The sequence below is a fragment of the Mustela erminea genome, chromosome 6 (genome assembly GCF_009829155.1).
Source record: "Mustela erminea isolate mMusErm1 chromosome 6, mMusErm1.Pri, whole genome shotgun sequence".
NCBI classification, from domain to species: Eukaryota; Metazoa; Chordata; class Mammalia; order Carnivora; family Mustelidae; genus Mustela; species Mustela erminea.
Genome location: NC_045619.1, coordinates 15542492 through 15558428, shown reverse-complemented (window position 1 = coordinate 15558428; position 15937 = coordinate 15542492). Strand labels below are relative to the sequence as shown.

Here is a 15937-nt window from a genome sequence, read left to right as displayed (position 1 = left end):
GAGTCAGTCTCTGCCCTCAGACAGCTCAGCCCACGGCAGAGGCAGAACGGTGGCTAGTAGCACCCGCCGTGCTAGGAAGGGTGCTTGCTGCCGTTATCTATGATGTCAGTAGGTACACCGTGTGTGATGCTTGAACGCCACTCGGCTGTGTAAGGGTGGGTCACCTTTTCATTTAGCACGCGTGGAACGAGGCCTGAACAGCTTACCCAAAGCTAGATGGTGGCGGGGTCTGTTCTTTACCTGACGGCCCTTACAGTTCGTCTGGCTCCAGCAGTTGTGATTTTACCCACTGGATTCTACTGCTGTGAGCCGAGCCTTAAAGGATGTGTGGGATCGTGTTTCCTGGACAAGGGAGGAGAGGAGAGAGGCTGGGGAACGGCAAGGATAAAAACATGGAGGCACAAGCGAGTCGCATTAGACCCAGTGGATAGGTGCCGGCTCGCCATTCAGCCACATGGTAAGGGCTTACTACGCGCAGGTCCTGGCCAAAAGGTTGGGGCACAGAGTTGAGTGTAACAGGATGTCTGCTCTTGGGGGACATCCAGGGACATCAGTTAAGGATGGTATCTTGTTTTGTAAGTCTCTGTGGGTTTTTTTGTAGTTTTTTGTGGACCTCAGGTAGGGTGAGGGCCCAAGTGAGTAAGCTAGCAATGGTGGGAGTGGTGGGAAGAGCTGGGGTGTGGAGGTCTCTGAGAGGCGAGAGCACTGCCCTTGTCTGCCCAGCATCCAGCTTCTCCTGCCAGTGACCCTCCTCACTTGCCTTTGGGAACTGCCCCTCCCCATTGGCAGTCTTGTGAGAACAGTCAGGTGCCCTCTCCTGCTCAGCCAAAGGTCAGACACATGACCCTAGCTTGGCCAGTCACACTCTCTCCTCAGAGAATTTGAATCCCCAACAGAATAACTCAAGGAAGAAGTGGTTGGAGCTGATTCATGCTGACAGCGACACATGCAGGACATTGCCAGTTACCCTCCCCTTCTGGATCCTTGGGATCCTTTTCTTTGTGAGGCTGGGCATTTTACCTTTTTCTTGTCCCCCATTCTTCTCCTTGTAATAAATTCCTACACTTTCAGTAAATTCTTTAAAAAATTTAAAAAAATTTTTTATTAGTAAATTCTGTTTTTGCTTCAATTAGCCAGAATTGGTTTCTGTTCTTTGCAACCGAAGAACCCTAGGTGATGACGTACCTCTGAGTCCTGACTGCCCGTCGCTGACTTGGGTGGCTCTGACTTTAGTACTTTCCTCGGCTGAAAGATGTAAACGATCATGATACCTCCCTAGGGTTGTCCTGAGAACTAACTGATAGAAGGTGTGGCGAGTGCCTTGTGGGTTCCGGGCACATGTTAGCTGCTTATGTACCGCTGTTAACATAGTCAGGGCGGGGAAAACAGTAACATTTTCTTAGGTTACTCTTTCTGGGGATTTTTCTCTTTCATTACATTCAGTATATTATGCAATAGAATGAAAGAAAGGATTTATATTTCAGAAGTCACCTTACAATGGCCGGACAGAGGTCTGGCAGGATGAACAGGTAGTTTATTGAGTGAGTAGCCGGGCCGTGAGGTAGCTGAGTGTGTCCACTCCCGTCTCCTGCGTCTGTCCTTGTCCTCACTTGTGAGTCTCTTGGCCCGAATGCCCTGCGGCCCTTGAATGAGGTAGCAGTGCTCTCTGCCTCCCTCCCCAGAAAAAGCCAGGATTTCGAGGTAATGTTGATTTCCATGAAAAGTTCACTCAGTTCATTTCTCGGCAACTTGTGTTCCCCTTTTGTAATTGTGCAGCTCTTCTTCTTAACTGTTTAAAAGTGCTCATTAGTCCTCAAATAGTTATTTGGACTTTAGGGTAGAGCGCACAAGGGTCTGGTGGTTGCTCGCTCCTCTCTCTGAGAGCTGCTTATCCAAATAGCAACAGCCCTTGACGTTTCAGGGCCGCATGCCATCCTTTGTGTCCGTGTTTCCTTGTGGTGGCGAGGCCCTCAGCAGCGGATCACCGCTGACAGTTACAGGTTAATCTACCAGAGTGCGGAGACCAAACGCTCTCTTTACCTCACACCCATTAGCTCACTCAAAATCACAACGTAAAAAGGCTTTATTCTCTGTAAATGTGTAGCTTTAGGTAACCCGCCAGTGTAGCCTAGTGATATCTGTCCAAAAAGAAGCCCCTCTGAACAGCGGCTGTCCATCAGACCCTGTCTCCTCAGGAGACATTGTTCTCCTCAGGGACAGTTCCCTGTCTGCTGGCTTCCTGGGCCGTAGACCACATATTCCTGTGTGGCATCCTGTGAAATGCCTCTGGTGTGATGTGTTTACACCGTCCATTTAAAAAAATAAGACAGTAAAGATTTTGTTTCTAGATCTTACTGAGGATCATTTTTGTGTGGCCTTTCCATTTAAAACCAGGTATTTCCTAAGATGCTTGGAGGAAGTACTGTGCATGCATTTGTGTGCGTGTGTGTACATACATGCGTGCTCTGGCCTGTGCACGTCTGTGAACATGTATGTGAGGGAGAACAGACAGGCCTTTACACGCTCATATATGCAGAGAGCCCTCAGGTCCAGGAATTGGTTTGATCATGTCCCACTTTCCCTCATTTCACTATAGTCAGTGTACTTGCTGATTTAATTCTTGTTTTGAATGCTGTGAATTTGTGTATTTTTTTTTTTTTTTTCATTTCAGACCCTACATAATTGTTAAGAAACAGAAGCCTGCCGTCACAAATAAGCATATGGAAGAGCTGGCTCAGGGGTACAGGTAAATGGTGGAAAGCAAAACCTCGCAGACTCCTTCATAGTCATAGATATGATTTAAGCAGCAATGACATTATTTGATCTGAGCTTTTAAGAAAGTATATTTTCATTTTTAGTCCCTTAATTCCTCCCTACGCGATGCATCAGCCTATTAAAACCTATTCTTCTCTATGTGAACTTGCCTAGACTTACCAGTTTGTATCATGAGGATCACAGTGTTGGTGTAAATTAGCACACTGTGAAGGAACAGAGGGATATGTTGATGTGGATGCTGGGGGTCTCATCGTAGGGGCTCTTAAAAGTCATAGCAGACATTTTCAGAAGTGGGGACCAGATTAGGGCACCTGGCTGGCTTAGTCGGTTAAGCATCTGGCTCTTGATTTCAGCTCAGGTCATGATCTCAGGATCGCACTGGGCTCTGTGCTGGGCATGGAGCCTGCTTAAGTTTCTCTCTCCCGGGGCATGTGGGTGGCTCAGTGGGTTAAACCCCTGCCTTTAGCTCAGGTCATGATCTCAGAGTCCTGGGATTGAGCCCCTCATTGGGCTCTCTGCTCAGCAGGGAGCCTGCTTTCCCCTCTCTCTCTGCCTGCCTCTCTGCCTACTTGTGATCTCTGTCAAATAAATAAATTACATCTTTAAAAAAAAAAAAAAAAGATTCTCTCTCCCTCTGCCCCTCCCTACTCCAGCCCTGCCGGTGCGCTCGCACTCTAGCTCTCTCTTCAAAGAAAGTGGGAGTGGGGGCAACCAGATTGACAAATGTCATAGATGTTTTATTTCAATAATTTGTGATCATTCTGTGATCCAAGAATAACATGTTTCAAGCATCCCAATATATTGATACTTTCTGGGAGAGAAAGGTGCTTTGGGTGTACGTGAAAGCCAGTAGCCTCCTCCATTACCACATGTAAAACATTGCAGTGAAATGCTTATTAGTAATGCACATTTCACCAACATTTTCCTAGGAATTTTGAAGATTTCTTGCATGAAAGTCTAGTTGAATATTTAGATGTCAATGAAGAAAATGACTGTAACATCGCACTCTATGAACATACAATTAATAAGTAAGTAGGATCCATAATAACCATAATTAAAACCTGTTCTGATTCTAGAAATCACCTTTTCATTTAATCTCTTCTGTTATGTTGCCTCTTAGTAGGAATTGTTAGAAGTATACTGTCCTATAATAAAGCATAACCCATCATTTATCCCAATGTAGGGTTATCACAAGGTTGCCAACAATCTTTAGACTTAATAACCTTTTCTATTCATGTTACACTTAGTGTGTATTTTTTAAAAGGAATTGAATTGCTTCTCTGATTCTGATAATTGGTTATTGTCAAAACTGAACGAATGGATCAGACTACGTAAAGATGTATTTCTGTCTTCTAGAGAGGACGTCTAATTCTTGTTGATACAGGAATTCCTTATATTCTATGTTATATGGATGTCTTTGAACTTACATGCAATATAAAAAACGATGATATGCTCACAGTGTTTCAAAAAGAGTGTTTCAAGAGTGTTTCACAGTGTTTAAAGTAATAGTATTTTTAGAAGCATCTGTTCTATTTGGAATACATTAGAGGATGTTTCTATATCTTTCTGCCTGATGCATGTAACTGGTGGCACTGTTTACCTGAAACTGGAATTTTTGCACTTCTATTGTGAAATAATTAAGGAGCTTCATACTACTGATAACTATTTAAGTCTTCAGTTGAGAAAGTACTTTTCTGTTTCCTACTACCAGATGCTTCATTGTTGTCTTATTAAAATTTAGTAAACAATGCTTTTCAGTCATAATCTTTTTCCTTAAAGGTAGGACTATCTCATTTGAAAAAAAAAAAAGGGGAGGTAGGACTCTCTCAAAGTGCTATTTTTATACTCCCATTTGAAGATTGAGTGACTACAAAGACTTCTTAGGCAGTAACCCTCCAAAGAGTAGCCCGTCCTTCTCAGACAGAAACCTGTTTCGGCCTTGACGCCTCTCCTCCTCTACACCCACAGCTGATCCCGTAGCCTGTGGTGTCGCCCCTCAGTGTACCCCCGGGTCTAATCTCTTTCCTCCATCTCCACCTCCCACCCTCGTCCAAGCCACTGCCATGGCTTACCTGGGGACTTGCAAAAGACTCCTGACTCTTTTGCCCTTGTTCCCTTACAGTCTGTTCTTCGTAGGTTCAAGTGGTCTTTGCCCTTCTCTTCTCAAACCCCCAGTGGCTTTCCCCCTCCCTTGGGAATTCTTACAGAGGCTTCAAGGTCCTCCACGATCCACCCACCCCTCCTGGGGTCTGCAGCATATTCGTCCATGCCTTCCTCACTCTCTGTAACCACACTGGCCTCTTCCTCACACCTCAGGCATGCTTCTACCCCAGTACCTTTTCACTGGCTCTTCCCTTGCCTGGGACACTCACCTCCATCATCACCCACTCCCTCACCTCCTCCAGGTCTTCCTCAGGGGCCTCCTTCTCAGTGCCTTTTCCTGACGACCCCATTTAGAATGGATACCCCTCCTCTGTGCTCCCCTCTTCACTGCTTTATTTTTCTAGGGCTTATTACCTTACAATAAGATCAATAAAATGCACATTTTATTGATTTATCTGTGTATTATTTCTCTGTCCACTAGAAACTTCACAAAAGGCAAGGATTTTTCTCTGTCTTGTTCACTGTTACACAGGAATGCAGCCGTTAGTGTCAGGAGCACCCAATCACCAAGCCGACCCATGTATCAGACTCATTTTATTTTAAAAATAGAAAAAATTTGGTATTCTATAATTCATACTTGTGACTCTTTTTCAATTGTAGACCTGCCTGAAGTAAAAAGAATGAATCCCCTTCCTTCCCCATCCCACCAAACTCCAGCCTCCAGACATCATCAGTGCCAGTGGTTTAATATATACTCTTTTAAGGATTTTTCTAAGTAAATACAAACATACATACATGGTCTCAAGGCAACATATTTTAATTATCTTCATTTTTAAACTTAGCATCATTATCAACTTTATCATTCTAGATACATTTCTATATTAGTGTATGCTTATATGTTTATATAAATACATTAATTTCTTTATATTACATTGTCTGACTACATGTAGTTTATTTAATCTGTTGATGAATATTTAGGGTGTTTTCCAATTTTTCCGCTGTTGCAAATAACAGGTTACTGAGTCTTAATTTGAGCTAAACTTAAGGCTCTTATACATATTGACTAGAAAGTCTTCTATTTCCTGTTCAGGACAGAAGATTATGGTGGTTATAATTTTGAATAATAGTATCCCTTTTTGTTTCATAAAAATCAAAATCCAGAGCATTTGGACTTTGAAGAATTGTTAGATAACGTGTGATCTTATATACGTATTTTTTGGTACAAAAAAATAAGAAACTTCGGTCTGTATGTTTCTTCATTTTCAGCTTGTTTCAATTTATACATCTGAAAAAGTAGTTTTTATTTACATGGGGAAATTGGCCCATATTGTGAAATTGGTTAGTATGTAAAGAAAACAGTACATTTAAGACTCTGTTTTACTCTAGAACATAAAATGTCACTATAAGCTGTTTCTCTTTGCAAAAAAAAAGCAAAAAACAAAAAACCAAGAAAGCAAAACCTAGGCCTCTTTCCCTCTCTGCTGACAAAGGTGTAATGTTTCTGAGAGAGTTGGGGTTCTACTAGGTCATAAGGTCAAAATTATGTTCTTCAAACCAAGAGCTGCGTGGAAAGCATCCTCTGTAACCAAACGAGGGGCATAATTCATACATGTACTAAAGAAAAAGAAAAAAACCCAGTGGATAAGTGGGAGGTCTTTTGCCATGTGTATTGCAACTAATTTTTCCCAGTGAGTTGGGTTATCTTGGAAATCACTTGTCTTCACAGGTACTGTAAACCTTTGAAGTTACCAAAGTTATGCTTCACAGGTGCTTGAGGAAGGAATAGAGGGTCACTAGAGTCCACAGACCCTGCATGTAATCTGTAATGTCTGTTACTTCCAGAAACAATCTGGCTGCCCTTTTCCTTTAAAATACCTGAGTTGCTGTATCAGCCAAAATGGGGATTTTCACAAAAATATATTACAAAGCAGCCAGATTATGACACCTACTAGATGAAGTCTTACTTTATATCCAGTTCCTACAGCTGAGCTCTTCAAGAAAAATACCATGTAAGCCCATATATATTTAAGTTTTCCAGTAGCCTCCTGAAAAAAGAAAAAAGAACCAAGTGAAGTTAATCTTAATAATTTTATTTAACCCACTCTATCTAAAATATTACCATGTTAACATGCAAGCAATATAAAAATATTGAGATTGTTTTTTCCTATAAGACTTGAAAACACATCTCAGTTTGAGGGCTAAATGTTCATTGGAAATACCTGATCTGATCATTACCTTTCCAGTTGAAAGAATAGATTCACAAGTGAAAGTTGTTACAAACATGAAGGTTTTGACTAACTGAACTGAGTTATTTAAATTTGAGTTTTAAAATGTAAAGTAATTAGAATTAAGTCAAATTAAACCTCCTCCAAGTTCCTCAAGCATTCTAATCTAAGTGAAAAGTGCTGAACAGCCACATTTAGCCAGTGGTTATGGTATGGGTCCCCTTAGGTCTAAGGTAACTATTCTTTTTAATTTTTTTTATTTTTTATTTATTTTTATTTTTTAAATGTTTTATTTTTTATTAAGGTAACTATTCTTAAATGGGATATATTCTTCTCTAAAATGGTGAAGCAACTTTGTCATTGATACAGGTTGGAAAAGTGAGAAAAAATCAGCCCACTCATCCATGTGGATATTTTTTCGGTATTGCATTTGGATATTACCCAGTAATTTCTTTATGAGTATTAGTTATTGTTATGTAATAATGTTTTAATTTTTTTTTAACCTGGGCATTCTGTACTCTCTCTCTTCTCTTGTATTTCTATAAGTAATAAGTTTCTATTACTGAAGAAAATAATTTGTTTTACTGCATTTTATTTAAGTAGGTTTTTTAATCAGTTTTACTGTCATCCAATTTTATTGTTCTTGAAGTTTTATATAAATTACATATAAATTTTTATACATAGCTATATAAATTTACACATTTTATTTAGGTCCTTTGGGGACCTTGGTGGCAATATTTTTTTATGACCTTTAAGAGATTTATTCTAGTCCCTGGTGTCTGAGATGTCTGATTCTTAATTAACTTGACAGAGATACCACCCACTTGGAGATTGAGCCCTTCACTCTGCTTGGTGTCTGTGCTGGCCTCATCCCATACCCTCATCATAACCAGTCCCCAAGAAACACGTATCAGTGTGCCATGGGGAAACAAGCAATGGGTAAGATTTCCTTCTTGAACTTGGTTGTAAATACTTGGATAAAAGACTTGAGCCTTATTCTTACTTCACTAGTACTAAATGCTTGGCTAAGTCAGGCGGTGCTGGTTCCTGAGTGTTTCTAACCTGAGGGCTTGCAGGTGCCCCGGGTCTACAGCCTCTGCAAGAATAGAGAAGACCTCTCTGTACTTACTTCTTTGGTCAAACGAGAGGATATGTAATAAATGTCACAGAATGATGAGAGGGTAAATAGAGAAAAGCTCTGTAAAGTGTAAGATGTGAACCAAGAGAAACAGGAGAAGGAGCAGAAGAATACAAGTTTGAGGAAAGAGTGGGAAAGGGAATAGAGCCGCCGGTGCACAGTGTGTATTAGAAGGTGTTCGGGACGCTCGGGTGACAGTTGTTGAACACATCACGGCCTTGCGGTTGCTCCTGTAGCTTCCGAAACATGACACTGGTTTCCGAATTCCTTTTCCTTTCTTCTTCTCTTTTCTCTGTTATCCGTCCCCAGCACTTGTTGAGCATCACGGATAGACCAGACGGTGAGGCTGGCCCCTGAAAATGGAGGGAGGAGAAAGAGCCCTGTCCTCAAGGAGCTCAGTCTAATGGGGCAGCCCAACAAGTACAACCGGAATTGAATGTGTTTGATAAATGCTGTCTTGGACCGACAGCTAGAACCTTAGGGAAGGAGAGTAGAAGGGGCACTTGGGGTTAGAGAGTAGGTTGCTTCTGAAGAATAGAACTGAACTGAGTCTTGAAGACCCCGAGTGTTTTTCACAGGCGTGGAAACAGAAACAAGCATTGCACGGGATCTTGGTGCTTTGGTCTGGCTGTCGAACATGATATGGGAATAGTGTGATCTGGAGAGTTGCAATAGATTAGGGAGTTTGGGTTTTATTTTGAAGGTGGTCCAGCCCCCCACCCCATTTTTTTTTTGCTTATAAACTTTTCTTGAAATGTTTTAAAAAATCATTTAAGTCCCAGTAAGTTTAATTTATTTCCATACATATATCTATGACATCTATATGACTTGTCAGTCCTGGTTTAAAGTATGCTACAGCTTCATGAAGAAACTGAAAGGTTTTTGCACTGCCTTTGGGTAGCATCCAGAATGCATTTAGCATCTCAGTTACCAGCAATCAGCTGCAATGGACCATAGCTTGACAATTAAGGAATCCTACATCTCATCCCGGAATAAAGACCATGTATTTCTTTCTGAGTCTTTGTATTGCCCTTTTGGTTGGCAAAACATGTTGTCCTGCAACCATTTACCTGAATGATGTAATGCCTGGACGGTTCAGAATAATTCCCAGTGGGAAAATCTAAACAGCGGCTCATCAGTTTCGCCTTTCCCATTCATCTTCAGCCGCAGTGCAGGCTGATTTCCCGCGTGTGCTTGTGACTTGCTAACAAGTTGAAATATACAGTACTGAACCCTGTGTGTCATGAAAGGACTATCACTTCTATTGGGTTTACCAAACCATTTTGTTTCATGATGTGAATCCTGGCTGAAACAATATACCTTTTGTGTAGAATTTTCAGCAGAATTAACGGAAGACTAATCACTCCGTCGCTAATGCCACTCTTTGGTCATGTTTGAAGATTAAAACAGAAGGAGCTATGAATCTGTCTCTACTTGGTGAATCTTTCTTTTTTTTTTTCTTTTTAAGTAAAGAAGTGACTTGAAGGAAAGAAATATTTTTATTTTTGTAACTCTTCTCCTTACAGGAAAAAAAAAGCGCCTTTATTTTGTGGCCATGAGTATCTGAAACGTTTGGTTAGTTACCACACACAGTTAAGCAGGATCAGTGTGTACAGAAAGCCAATTCAGTGTCTGTAGAGTTCTTTTGTAGTTTTCTGTGTGAAGGTTTTTTTTCTCGTTTTGTTTTGAGTGTCATTTGCAATTCATTGTCTGTGTTTTCTGAGGTTGGTGTATTCAGCTGCTCTGACCCTGGGTCCTGCACATTTAGCTCCTTGGATACAATCCTCTGACGTTCCTGCTGACGCTAGGAAGACAAAAGCCACTGAATATCTTAAGTAATTAAAAAAAAAGGCTTTGTTACTGTTTGTTATGATAAAACACCTGACTGGAAAGAAAAGCATCGAGATAAAAGTACATTCAAAGTTGGCACATTACATGACCACATTTCTCTTTGGACACTCATATAGCTAAGTACTGAGCGAGGGCTGTATGAAAAGTCACAAAAGGAACAAGGCCGGCAGAGGGAGAAAACCGCACAGCAGAAACCCAGGTCTGTAAAGCAGACCTAGCACTTTGAGTTGGACTTCTCTGAGTCATTTTAATTCTGCGCAGTCTTGGCAGCTGGTAACTAGAAGGCACGCTATCCCATTTTAAGTATGAGCCATTGCCGAAGACGGTCTGCATCTCAGAGATTCTCTGTGAATGGTCTGAAGTCATATTTTAGTTGCTGTTCGTCCATTAGTCTGTGTGGCAAGTGAAAGTAGCCCGGAATTAAATCACTACACATTCTTGCCAACCTGGAAGATTTGCTATCTCCTTCTCACTACCCAGTGGCCCCCCATCCCCCCACCCCCGTCAAGGGTGAAGAAGTGAGAGAAAGTCCTTTTCCTGCCACTAGAAAGGAGACCAAGGCAAGCCCAAAGCGCGGAGACTGAAAGCCTCAACTTTCATAAGAAAGAGCACATTGTAGTCAACATGAAACATCAGCAGAGGTGTTTCTTAAGTCTAAGATTCTTTAAGTTATTAATAAAGTGCAGGTTTCCATGTTCTGTTTTAACGGTCTACTGAGGAACACCTAACCTTCCGTGATACAGCTCTGTGGTGACGAGGTTCAGAGCAAGAAACCAGGTAGACGCGGATGGAAATGGCGAGGTCTCCGGGTCACTCAGCACAGCAAGTAAAAAGCTGTGTGTTGGAGCTGCATTGTATGGACTCCCTGGCACCAAACGCCAAGTCCGCATGAGTCACGCTTTCATATCCTGTCTATTTTATTAGTTGGCAATCCTCTAGTGGAACACTTTCTCCTGGTTAAAAGGATCTTTCAGTCGCTATCAGCTCAGTTAATGAATATGCATCACATACCTCCCCTAGCCACAGGCTCTTCCCAACCCTCCTTTACCCCCAAATTGCTGAGACTTTTTTTTGAAGCTCAGGAACTAATGCAGCTTCTGTTTTTGTTTTTGTTTTCAATAGATTTTGTTCCAAAGCAGATAGTTCCTTCTCTTATGTTCCCCACTTTATACTAGGAAGAAATGTCCTAGAAATAACCTAGATTTTGCAATCCTAAAGACACATAATATGCAAAGATCCTCATAAAATTTTGTTTCACTCTATATCTCCTCCTCCTGTTTCATTCAACTTTCTGTTTGAATTTTTTTTTTTTTTTTTTAGAAAATTTATTCTTTATCCGTTTGGTGGATACAAGGTGAAAAAAATGTGTTGGCCAAATTATCTCTAGCAGTTACATTTTTTAGAATTTCACTGTTGGTTCAAAAAAAAAAAATTGAAATCATTGTAGCTACTTCAGATATAAGATGATACGATATTTCCTGAGACTAGAAAGTTAAATAATGAATACTTAATGGAGATAAAGTTGCAGCGTAGTTTAGTATGTAAAGTTAGAATGGGAGGCAGAACAGGTGATAGTGTAGGGCCCAGGGGTGTGTGTTTGTCGTTCGTAGTATTGTTGGTGAATGTTGCCCCTTACTGACCACTGAAATGACTTAGACACATTTCTTTTAATTAATCCTAATAACCCTGTCAGACTGAATACGGACCTTTTTTGTTTCTGACAAGGAGAGGGAACTCCACTTTGGTTGAGTAACTTAGAAAAGGTTACATTCTGTCTTCCGGGCAAGACATAATGTAGCTATCTGTAATACTTACACAATTCTTCTCAGTTGAAACTAACTTCTTACCTCACTTTTTCCCCTTCACGGTGGGTCCTGACCTCCTCAGCATCAGTGAGGATGTGGAGCAGCTAAAAATCGCACGCCTTCCCTGCTAGCCTGTAGAATATAAGCACTGCGAGGACAGGACTAGGTCTGTGTTATTTATTGTGTCCTTGGTGCCGAGCAGGATGCCAGCTCAGTAGGCTTAGCACATTAAAGTTGTTAAGAAATCTGGTCCATGTTTTTGAAAAGAACTAAGTTGGAAAGCTTTTATACAACTTGACTTTAAGATTTGCTGGAAAGCCACGGTAATGAAGACACTGTGATACTGACATGAGGGTGGATGTATAGATCAGTGGAACAGAATCAGGAATTCAGAAACAGACCCACATGTCTTTGGGCATTAGATTTTCAGTGAATATCAGACAATTCAAGGGGAAAGGATAATCTTATCAACAAAATAACATGTATGTATGTGTATCTGTATAGAAATAAATGATCACCAACTCCTCCCTCATAACCATACAGAAAATGAACATGAAAAATGGATCATAGCCCAGAATGTAAAAGCTAAATCCATAAAATGTGTAGAAAGAAACATAGGCAAAAAGTCTCCATGACCTTGAACAACCTAAGTGAGATTTCTTAGAACTCAAAAAGCGCAGGCTGTGAAAAAGAAAAAAACATTAGTAATTCAGACTCTCAAAATTAAACTTTTACGCTTTGAAAGACACTGTTAAGAATATGAAAGACATCAAATCCAAAGAATGGGAGCAGGTATTTGCAGTATATACATCTGATAAAGGATCTATGCCCGCTACATGTAAGAACTCTTCAGTGGTGAGACTACTCGGTTTAAAGATGGCAAAAAGGAAATGAGGCGCTTCACAGAGAGTAATAGGAATGACGCGTAAGCTCATGAAACTCTGTTCGATGTTATTAGTCGTCAGGTAGATGTAAATTAAAACTGAGACCCCCACCACCTGCTCATTAGAACAACTGAATTGGAAAAGATGGACACACCAAGTGTCCAGAGTGGAGCAGCTACAAAGCGCATACGCTGCTGGTGCAAATGTAATACTTCCGAAAATTCTCAAGCAGTTTTTTAGGTTAACCATACGCTTACCAAACCACTCAGAAGTTCCACTCCTGTGTATTTGCCCAAAAGAAGTGGACACACAAAGTCTTACGTGTGAATGTTCATGGCAGCTTTATGCACAAGTGCCCCAAATGAAACAGTTCACATATCTGGCAGCAGCTGAACGGGTGAACAAACCGTAGAGACACAAAGTGCAGTAGTTCTCAACGGCGGCAGAGAGTGGACTGTGATACAGCCACCTGGGCGGGTCTCAGGATCCTTACGCCAAATTGAAAAAACCCGCATGGGAGTTCATACTGCAGGATTCCATTTATATAAAATAAAATGAACATGAAAAATGGATCATAGCTCAGAATGTAAAAGCTAAATCCATAAAATGTGTAGAAAGAAACATAGGCAAAAAGTCTCCATGACCTTGAACAACCTAAGTGAGATTTAGGTGAACAAACCGTAGAGACACAGTGCAGTAGTTCTCGACAGCGGCAGAGAGTGGACTGTGATACAGCCACCTGGGCGGGTCTCAGGATCCTTACGCCAAGTTGAAAAAACCCGCATGGGAGTTCATACTGCAGAGTAATGAACTGTAATGATAAACAAAGCCGTGGTTGCCCCGGGGTCAGGAACAGAGGGTGGGATCTTTTGGGGGTGTCGGAAGTGTTCTGGATCTTGATTGTGGTGGTGGTTTTACAAAGGCATGAATCTGTCAGAACTCATCAGTTTTGTACAATTCAAATGGCTAAAGTTTATTGTATTTAATAATGTTATTACATTTTCAAAAATTGGGCAAAGGGAGACAGAAAAAAATAGTTAAATGCATAAAACTTCATTGTTTTTCAGTATACATTTCTTAAGCTATTCAGTCTCAGCTGTACGTATGTTTACTAACCTTTTTTCATCCCGTCTTAAAATAATTGTAACCTACAGGGACATGCCTTGCAGTGCCATCCTGTGGCTTCTTAAGAAAGTTATGAGTAAGAAAATATGATTTTATAAGAAGGATCATGTCCTGGGTAGTAAGGAAATGAGTCTATAGGTATAGCCCGGAAGACTGAAGTTACAGCAGCATCGGACAGTGGAGGGAGAACCCTGCCTACAGATTCTCTCATCGTGTTGATCTGTTATGTACGTGCAATGCCCGTTTTAATAAGGAAGCTGAAAATAGTAAGAGGCATCCTAGTTTGGGCACATGCTTCACCCAGACTAGTCTTTTAATGTCCGCATGACATTTTCTCAAAAAAAGATCGCTTATTGGCAAAATAGTCATTCAGGATTTTTACAAAAATGTGGGGTGCGATAGCATTTTGAGGTTTTAGAATAGAGAAGTCATAGCTTATAATCTTGTTTCCACCAACATGCCTGTCAGTACAGCTAAACACGTATATCCATGTGTGTACCCCTGCGAGTTCTTTAAAAAGTCTGAAGAAAATTTCTGATGAGATCATAAGCACCAAACATTTGCTAAACCATTTTGCTGTGCATCCATTCAGCGGTCAGGTCAGTTGTGATGCCTGAGAATTGCGTTCTGGGTCCGGTAGCACAGTTTCCAGCGGGAGCCAGTCTTTCTGGCCATTGTTGGGAGGCGCAGCCGTGAACGCTTCCCTGCTGCATAATCACGCCCGTCTCAGGTTTCAGAAGCCGTGTTTGGCAGCCTGGTGGGACATTGCCTGAAACCTCAGCTCAAGCTGGGTGAAGTGTACAATTGGAGCTGAAATCTTGACATAAATTTTAAGTGATTTCATGTAAAAGGACAAACTTATTGTTAGTGAACTTTACCATGATCCAGGCAACAGGCATTTTATTTCTAAAACAGTAAGTGATCTATTACCAGGTGTCTGGCCCAGTTTATTAGTTGGCACTAAAGTAACATAAATTAATGGGCAGTTTATAAGTGTAAACTCAAGAAACAGTTCATGATAAATTTCCTGAGATTTACGTACAAACATACTATCATGAAAAGTAGGGGCACCTGGGTGGCTCAGTGGGTTAAAGCCTCTGCTTTCGGTTCAGGTCATGATCCCAGGGTCCTGGGATCGAGCCCCGCATCGGGCTCTCTGCTCAGTGGAGAGCCTGCCCCCCCCACCTGTCCCCCGCCTGCCTCTCTGCCTACTTGTGATCTCTCTGTCAAATAAATAAATAAATCTTTAAAAAAAAAAAAAGTATAATGTGGTTCGGTTTCATTTACTGACATTTATGGAGCAGCTGTAGTGGGCTCCCCACTGTACTAGGTGTTCATATCCTAGAGATTTCATTATTTCTTTCAGTAATAATTGTCAAGGAGTACCATGTCATTTTTGCTGCCTGAATAGGTTATTTTCATCCCTGAATTGAAATCATCATTGATTTTATGCCACAAATGGGAGAAAAAGGTGCAGGAGACAAATACCGAGTTTTGTTTATCTGTTTCTCTTAGAACTGAACTCCATTAAATGATACTTAGGCTTCTTGGGGTGTGTGGGTGTTGAGGATGTGTCGCCATGAAAGCCTGTGCAAGAGAAAAAGAGACGTAAGGCTACCTTCTTAGCCATTCAAGGGAAAAGAAGAGATACCTGGGAGAAGTTAAAGAGGCAGCGTAGCCCACACGTGGGTTTAGTAGTAGAGCAAATGTGAGTCCCCATTCTAAGATCTCTGAGTAGGGGAGTGTATTGTATTCACAAGACCAGGAGAGCGAAGCCCTTTTTTTGGTGGAAGTCTGTGGAAGTCTGTGAACCCTAGTGAACCCCTTTGGGGAAGAGGGAGAAAGGGTAACATTCTGATTTCACTTCCAATTGATAGTAAGAACCTTCCAAGGTCCAGTGAGGTGGAAAGCCTGATTGCTAAGGACCTAAAAGTCTATACCTGATTGAACCAGACCCTGGATTTTCCCTGAGGACCACTTTATCTCTGGTGTTGGACACAGTAGTGTTTATTCAGTACTTTGTAAATGAAG

The 15937-nt window shown here is 41.2% G+C and overlaps 1 protein-coding gene across 1 annotated transcript in view; it reads left to right on the top strand.

Moving 5' to 3' along the window:
* POLR3B (RNA polymerase III subunit B) overlaps positions 1–15937 on the top strand; it is a 105082-nt gene that overhangs the window by 51678 nt on the left and 37467 nt on the right. The window contains exons 17-19 of the mRNA XM_032346510.1: positions 2672–2746; positions 3705–3803; positions 7915–8042. Of these exons, the coding sequence (XP_032202401.1) occupies positions 2672–2746; positions 3705–3803; positions 7915–8042 (302 nt within the window). The remainder of the gene's footprint in view (positions 1–2671; positions 2747–3704; positions 3804–7914; positions 8043–15937) is intronic.